Raw genomic sequence first — 9,182 nt, 5'->3', positions numbered from 1 at the left:
AAACCTGTAGAAGATCCTGGATTTAAATGAGTTGTTGTGTGTGTTGTACCTTACATCTCTGTTCTCATCCCTAGAGGTGCCTTTTATACATTTTATACCTTTTTGTCTATCTTGTAAAAAAAAAAGAAGAGAAATACTGTGGATTACATTAAAAAACAAAACAAAAACAAGAACAATAACATTCTCACTGTGGAAAATAACACACAATTGTAGTTTTCCCATAACTATTTATTCACATTCATCCATAATATATTTTTTTTAATTTCTCAATATTCCTCCAACACAACCAACTCATAAAAATAAATGCCCCTTCCTAACTGTCTCTTCACAGAAACCAAACTGGCTAAAATATTCAACTGGCACAGGAAGCCATTCTGTGGTGTCACTTTCTCACACACGAACCCAGATACATTGCAACAAATATTCACAGCATCTGAATTAATCCAATTAACAGAGGCATAGCAAAGACTTTAAACAAAAGCATGGGCTCTAACAAAGCTGTTCTGAAAGGGCGGGTAAAACAGTGAGTACAAGTCCTGGCCATCTGACAAGGTGTCAGTCTTCCATCCCTCTTGACAGCCACATGTTCCCCAACAAAGAAAATCTGCTACGGTGCTCTGAAATCACACAGACACGCACACACATACATTAAAATACTGCATTTGAATACTCTACATCCTATGAAGTGAAATGGATGGAGGGTAGACGGGCTTCATTTCTGAATGATAAATGTTCAATGTTATGTTTTTTTTCCGTATATAATAAAATGAATGGTGAACTAAACAACTGGACAACTTGGTTTAACCTGGTGTTTTTATTGTTTGACATACAAGCACAATTATCTTAAAGGCAGGAAAAAAATAAGTTTTGACAATTCAAAAAGACGACCTTTTTCAGAAGAAAGCAACAATGTCTCCTTAAATTTCTCTGAAGGCACAATTTGTGCATAAACATCAAACTTCATTTAAAAAAAAAATTATTTATGCAAAGCATACATCTAAACACACAAACTGCAAAAAGATGAAAATTCTGCTGGTTCCTAGAATAACCAAACAAACCGTAATTCGGTAATACATAATTCAAGGAGACATATCAAGCTTTCCTTCTGGTGCCAAGAGGAACACACTTAAAAACATAAATTGGAATCCATCCTTGGTAAACAGTAAAACATTTTTTGGAAGTATTGTGCATCCTTGGTACTCAAGAGGTTAAAATCCCAAAACTATTTGTTATATACACAGCAATACAATCTCGTACGCACTGAATTTGATTCATAAAAGCAAAACGTATGCTCCTAACTTTTCCTCCTGATCCTCGTGCCTCCCTTACCCGTTTTTAATTTTCTACCATACAGTGATGCACTGAATATGTTTTCCAAAAACCCATAAGAAAAATCAGCTGAAAAAAGATGTAGCATCTTGACAAGCACAGCACAACTCACCATTAATGACAATTCCCACTTTCAGTCCAGTAGAACGTCTTTGTCCGTGATGTACATGACAATATCACGTGGCCGCATCAACCGTTCTGAATCTGCATCAGGAATCTCAAAGCCTGCACATGTGAAAAGCATGATCCATGGAGAATCATTGGGTTACATTAATTATCAGTATTCAGATTCCTACTCCCAGTTGATCCCTTGAAGTTTTAACTGGTAAGCTCCACACAAACCCTGAGAAGGAAAGGTACTAAAATAAGTATTACTCATCTTCACATTAGCTCCATCATTTTTACTTTCAATATTACATAGATCAAAATTAGTCGGCTCTTAAAATGGCACAACCTTGTACATTCTAAAAAAACCCAAAAAACTGGGCCTGTCCGGTATAAAGAAACACAGTATGTTATGATGTAAACATGCAACATGGAAATGCCACTCAAAAGGCTCAAGACAAAGGACAGCAGTATCTATATCTGGTTTGTTTGTTTTAGAAATTGGTCTACAAAGCACTCTGTAGTGTCACTTAAACTGTTTAGAAGGAGTACTTAAAGTTTTTGTTAATAGAAAAATCTTACACATACCATTGCTACAGAATAAGAAAATAAGAAATTAAGTACTAAAAAATCAGCATTCAGTGGGTTATGGAAACAAGAACATACAGAGCATGCACATCCCCAAAAGCAGAGGATGGCTGTCTCCATGGTGGGGTAAAAATGGTCATATACATAAAAACCCACTTGTGTACATACGAGTGAACATAGGAATTGCAGCCCACAAATGAAGAAGAAAAAGTACTGGAACAGAAATAAAAGTTTAAAGAAAAGATTCTACTAACTGAAGGACTGATCATGTTCATTTCTAGGCCTTCCTCTCAGCTTAAGACTTTTTCAGGTGGAATGAGGGTGGTTCTCTCTCATTTCAGGAGAAGCTTTAATGATAATGCAAAGAACCCAATGCTGAATGAGATAGATGGACATGATCTTCCCAATGTTGTTGCAACACATTATGTGACAGAAGACTTGCCTCTGGATATGAGCAAGGACCACCCTCACTCTGCCTGCAGAAAGTCATGTGATGGAAAGCTTGTGACCAAGATTGTTATCATCAGATCTACAGGTAAAGCATTTTTCTTGCATCAAAAATTGTATCTCACTTTTTACACATGTGTGTGTGTGTGTGTGTGTGTGTGTGTGTGTGTGTGTGTGTGATGATTTCATCTTTCTTGCAAACACCTCTGTGTGTATGCTAGTACAATGGTAGTCAATCACTCAATGCAAGCTTGTAACCTTACACATGTACATGCTCAAGGTGATTATTTCATTTATTTAGTTAATCATGCTTTTTAAAATTTTTTTTTATTTTTAAAATTTTTTTAAGCTAATCATGCAGTCATTATTCACACAATACAGAATAATCCATTTTGATGGTGGGTGAACAGCAAATGTTACGTTGCACTTTGTCTGGAGGAATACAAATATAAACTGTGCATTGATTACAGACCTTGAGAACGAAACGTGCACACGCACAAAACACCAATACAATCACAGGCATGTTGCATTCAGTAGAGTGGGCAACATCAGAAAGGCACTCAAAACATTGGGTTTCTGAGCAAATCAGACATCCATAATTACCTCCGTACAACAGACCTTCTTCATTCTTCTGTCTTGTTTTTTCTTTAACTCATTGAGCCCTGCACCCACGCAATGCTAAGGTGTCTAAATTTGTTTCATTAAAACGGTTTCCATGTTCTTACATAATATATGCATAAACTGTAAGCAAAGGGAACTAATTCTCCAGCATTTCCAGCTGTGTCCACACGTGTCAGTTTGGAGGAAAAACTGGTCATTCTGAGTATATTTTTTGTATTTTTCTGTATGAATATGGCAGGGAAGCCTGCCAAGGCTGTGAACTCCAAAGAGTGGAATGGGTTAACATCTTAGTGTACTTTTTCTCATGGCGTATCAGTTGAGGGGTATAATGTATCACATAAACCAATTTGCGCTGGACCTTTTGGAAGACAAAGAAATAATTTCAACCCAGACACAGGAGACAAAGAAATAGCTTCTGAATTGGATCAATGAATCACACAGTTTCAGAAATGAACAGATCTTCACACACCCTAAATCATCACAATGCTGGGTTATCACTGAACATGCCTGACAATATAACCGATACCAAAACTGTCATGTGGAGTTTGAAATGACTCACCAAACTCATCCTCCATTGCCATGATGATCTCCACCTGGTCCAGACTGTCCAGACCAAGGTCGTTGATAAAATGGGAGTCTAAGGTTAACTGTGGACACAACAGGCACAGCATACTAGTGCAGAAAACAGGATACGTTACACAAACAGAAGAAAAAAAAAAATATAAAGGAATCAGACCCCTGCCAGAGTCTGCACTAGTGGGTCATGTCATGGTAAAGTATGTGTAATTAAAATAAAAATATAAAACTATGAGGGTGGGTGTGGTGAAAGAGGCTAGAGGGCAAGGGTGGGCCACAACTCATCATGTTTAAAAAAATTTTTTTTAAACAAAATCAATGAAATACTGGACTGTACACGAATGTTTTGATTTTAATATAAAGTAAAACTGATATAATATCCAATTTATTGTTTTAGTTCATTTGACACAGATCTAATAGCACACAAATAACAAAGCTAAAAACATTTTCTATCATAACAGATATACATCATTTGAATGGATACTATCAGTTTACAATCTACCATATACAAAAGACAATGTACAATCCAGTTTATACATCAGATTAAGTTACTCCACAGAGTTTGAAAATTATTAGAATCAGTCCAGAATGTTTAGTCTGGTGACAACAAATGACAAGTGCAATAGCTAGATGGTTAGAATGTTGGACTATTGATCTGAGGATCCTGGGTTTTAAAATTCCCTCATGGTGCCTGGTGGATTAAAGGCAGAAGTAAGATTTTGTCCTTTTTCACTTCAACATAATACATGGGCAAACCTGCTAATGCCTTAATCCCCTTCAAGTCCATGTAATCAAATATTTAAGTTAAAAATCCTAAATCTATGTCAGTGCCTTATGGCCCACATATCCAGCATGCACATCCATGAAAAAAAAAGTACTTAGGCTGCTGATTTGGCATAGTAAACAGGGTCATGATTATACATGTAAAAAGACCACTCATTTGTATCAGTGAACATGGGAGCTGAAGCCCACCTTCTCAGCATTGATTTTATCGTAGGCTCTCAAAACATTCAAAATTCTGTCTTGAATCACGTCCTGAGACTGCTGTGTGCTCATCCACCTCACATTTGTCTGCACTTGCCAGGGTGTCTGTAAACAGCAAGAAAAATCACATGGAGTGACAGACTGAGTTCCATATTACTAATCACCACTATCATTGAGTTTGACTGCCTGTGGAAAATTTACATTGTCAAAATCAAAATCAATGTTCTTGTGAATTGTGCTTTACAACAATGAATAACTACATCCATAATAATGATCACACAGATTGATATGTATAATAAATTCTTCTGATATCACAAAAGACAAACATAAAAATGTAAAATTATTACTTAACAAAAGAGGCAAAGCCTTCAAGACTCACTTAGGATAAGAGGACAAATATAATATTTTGCAATAAATATATCAAAAACATTTGCTACACTTCTCAAGTTGTGTCATGAAAAGATATCCAAAAAATGGTTAAAAAGAAAAGAAAGAGACTAAAAGGAAAAAGTGCGGACACTGAAACTGAAAGTGAAAGCAGTAGAGGAAAACAGAGTGAAACAAACAAAACTGAAGAAAATACTAAAAATGATTGGGGAGAATTATCCTTAAAATATGTTCTGTATTAAATATCATGAACCTCTCCCTCTCTCTTTTATATTCTTTTTTTTTCCCCAATAGATGATAATCTAAATCAGGAGTTCGCTGAGTAAACCAACTGGTATGCATGCAGACACTCCAACAGGTACAGGCAAATCCATACAGACAGAAAAAAACCCCACTCCAGACTATCACTAGTATTGGCATTAAAGATATGTGTTTGAAATGAAACAGTTCTTGGGTTTGACTATACTGCCAGATAGGCATGATTTTTTTTCCTCAGGAAAACTGATTTGACTGAAAGGACTGCACAATGTTGTAATCACTTGAGAAGTCACAATAAATTGTGTATATGTCTCTTATTCATTTTGTGGTTGTTCTTGTATAATTTTTGTGTACAGGTATTACTATCATCCATTTGTCCAAAAAATATAATATTAGTTTTAATTACTCTATTGTGTAATTACCTGATAAATGTTTATAATTAACAAGTTGAAAATGTGACAAAAAGACAAAACATTGATTTCAAAACAATTGCATGTCATTGAAAATACATAAAATTGAAAAACATCATGTGTTTTGTATTCTTTATTCACTTACCTTCAGAAAACATATAAATACCTTTATAAAATTATATAGTTTATGGGTCTCTCTCCAACAACAAAGTGCACAGAATTTTTGAAAATATATATACCCGTTTTTGTGTGTGTTTTTTTAACAAACAAAACCCTTGGTAAATAGATTTCACTTAAATCTTAATTCCCTAACAAAAGGTTTAACCATGTCTCATACCACTGTGCTACAAAAATACTACCAAAAAAAAGTACTATATTCCTTTTGTACAGTTATTTGTCTTCAAATGAGGTTGGATTATTAATCAATGGTATGTTTTTTCACACTGAACATGTATAATTACTTACATATATCTTGTCCTCACAGTTACACTGTAATGACTGTACAATGTCACTGTGAAGACATGGTCCTTTCTTATATCAATATCAAAAGTGTTTTAGAGTGGTTGCCTAGTATAATTTGTGTGTACAGGTATTACCCATTTGTCCAGAAAATATAGTTATTACTGTGTAAATTACCAAATGTTTGTATTGAACAAGTTGAAAATGTGACAAAAAACAAAACACTGATTTCAAAAACAATTGCATGCCACCGAAAATGTACAAAATTGGGGACATCATGTATTTTGTATTGTTTATTCATTTACCTTTTGAAAAATGCATACTTTTATGGGTTTCTCTCCAATAACAACGCCCACTGATTTTTTCGAAAATATATACCCATTTTTTTGGAAAAAACTCTGGCAAATAGGTATCACTTAAATCTTATTTCCCTAGTCATCGAATTGGGTTAACCATGCTTCATATCATTGTACTACAAAACTACTACTAAAATAAAAAGTACTAAATTCCTTTTGTACAGTAAATTGTGCCTTCTGTTCGGAATATAATTTTTTTTTTTCATATGGAACTTGTCCTCACACTGTAACGACTGTACAATGTCATTGTGTAGACTATGGTCCTTTGTTACATCATTACCGAAAATGTTTTAGTTCGGTTGTCTGCCTTACTGCACTTACATATGAATATCAACATTCTTCTGCACAATCAAATATACAGCCAGGCACAAGTATTCCCATCCAGAGTCCTGGTGTCAACTTTACAAATGATCCCGGTTTCGTACTCAAATGTTATCATCATCAAAATTGCCAAGCCACAAAACGCATGTGTCGGCATGGTCAATGTCAAACCACAGGTCAAAACACCGGCATGTTTCTGCATCATTTTACCTTCAGCGAGGGAGATTTTAACGCATGTCTGCTTGCATGCAGATGCCTAGCATCTCCATTCTGATGAACAAGAGCCACGGCGGTCAATCTTGTGCATGATTTGCGAACAGACGCCACAAGACTCCCAAAAGTTTTCACGTTTCGCAAGACAGCCGCCATTGTTGCTAGCACGGACTGAATGATCTAATGATCAAATTTGTTTATTTCTTCACCCAGGATTAAATGTGCATAATGTGATCCTTAAATAACACAGAATGCTACCGTTTATCGTTGTTACCTGAAACATTATGATGCAGAAAATCACAAAAAACACGTTGTTCGCGACTGCTGGACTATATTTACATATACAAACGAAAGTAGACCAAGCTGCTGGCATAAACCCAGATCAGACCACATGTAACGCGCCACATCAGAATCATGGATTGAGTGTGCGTTCCTTTCATATTTCAACATTCATAGTCTGATATAACAGTCGCGCCTGCGCCTCTCTCTCTCTCTCTCTCTCTCTCTGTGTGTGTGTGTGTGTGTGTGTGTGTGTTAGTGATTTTGTTACGGAAGTCAGAAAATTATTCAGAAAATGTGTTGATGTAGCAGTGCAGACATGTGTACTTTATGTTTTTAGTTTGTATTTAATTTACGCCAGAAATGCATTCCAGAAGTTTCTGGTACTTTAATGCAGCTTTGATATGTTGTTTTTCACTGATCTTCTCAATTAAGCTTTTTGGATTTTTATTGTTGTAAGCCTAAATTACGTGACATTTGTTGTTACGTTTATCAACTCATGTTGTAAGTTTCTGCAGTATTTCATCAACCCTCTTTATGTAATTTCATAAGACCCAGGAACAATTAATATACCACCAGTAGCTATAAGATACGAAATGACATTGCCATGTGTGTTTGATTTGCGTCACCCATGTTTTGCATAACTGGTTCAGTGAACACAATGTTATACATCCCACAAATATTCTAAATGTGATTGAATTACGTAATGTTCCCAACGAAATAAGTATTGAAGTTCCCTCTGTTATTTATGTTGATCACAATATCTGTTGATTTTGACTCGATCTGTTTTATCTAATCATTTTGTGGGAACTGGATCAGTGTTCATTACAAGGGAAGGAACTCTTGTTAATGTCACCTTATGCTGGTAGTAGGTGGTTACCTCTCTTACTTTATTTTCTCCAATAATGTAATGTACCGCTCACCTTGTTGATACTGAATGTCACTTGTGTACGGCTGCCTGATATGAGACCTCACCCCCCTCATCCCCCGTTCTGTCGGTTGCCTGTCTGTGTGCCTCTCGCTCCCTTATATGTGTATCATATTGCTCTCATGTCTACTCTGCCGGTGTGAAGTACTATTATTATTATTAATTTTTTTTTATAGTGATAACCTCTCAAAACCCTGTTTTATAATGCATGCTACTCCTGTTTTTATTTTATTTTATTTTATTTTATTTTTTATTTTTTTATCTTCGTCCCTTTTCTATTTTTTCTATTGTTTTCTTTGCCTTGACCTACTGTTCTCTATGATGTGATATCATCTATTGTTTTCTCATATTTGCGACCTCTCTCTCTCTGGTTCACCTGTGGCAACATTTTTTCCCCCGTCAACTTATTTCATAAACATATGGAATTATTCTCCCTTTGATAAAGAGCATTTTCTCCCATTATTGCTATGCTGATCTCAGTCAGTATTACTGTTTTCATGAGTATTTGCAATAGAATATTATTGAATAACAAGTTATGTATGCATGCATGTGCGCGCACGTGTGTGTGTGTGTGTGTGTGTGTGTGTGTGTGTGTGTGTGTATGCGTGCGCGAGTTTTTCTAATTCATTTTTTATGTAGCTTATTATTACCATGCTTATGACTTTGTGCAGTATTGTGTAGTACAGACCTTGCTAGGGGCGGAGGATGGATGTAAAAAAGCACTTGCTGGTCTATTCTTCTATTCTCTCTCTCTCTCTCTCTCTCTCTCTCTCTCTCTCTCTCTCACACCCCCCCCCCCACACACACACACGCACGCACAGAGATGCGATACAATTATATCACATGTACATGTATCGTCAAACAAAGTGACGGATGTAGCCCAACTGCTTTGTCATTGTTTATATAAATGAACTAACGATA

The 9,182-nt window shown here is 35.8% G+C and overlaps 1 protein-coding gene across 1 annotated transcript; it reads right to left on the bottom strand.

Moving 5' to 3' along the window:
- Positions 1-207: 207 nt before the first annotated feature.
- Positions 208-7,224, bottom strand: LOC143292593 (acyl carrier protein-like). Its single transcript, XM_076603043.1, has 5 exons — positions 7,052-7,224; positions 4,639-4,755; positions 3,650-3,737; positions 1,442-1,554; positions 208-617 (listed from the first exon to the last, which is right to left on the bottom strand). The coding sequence occupies exons 1-4, from the start codon at positions 7,208-7,210 to the stop codon at positions 1,463-1,465; spliced, it is 456 nt and encodes a 151-aa protein (XP_076459158.1). The 5' UTR covers positions 7,211-7,224; the 3' UTR covers positions 208-617; positions 1,442-1,462.
- Between the last annotated feature and the right edge of the window lie 1,958 nt (positions 7,225-9,182).

This window comes from Babylonia areolata, chromosome 18 (genome assembly GCF_041734735.1).
Source record: "Babylonia areolata isolate BAREFJ2019XMU chromosome 18, ASM4173473v1, whole genome shotgun sequence".
Lineage (NCBI taxonomy): Eukaryota > Metazoa > Mollusca > Gastropoda > Neogastropoda > Buccinidae > Babylonia > Babylonia areolata.
This window is presented reverse-complemented; position numbering and strand designations above follow the sequence as displayed.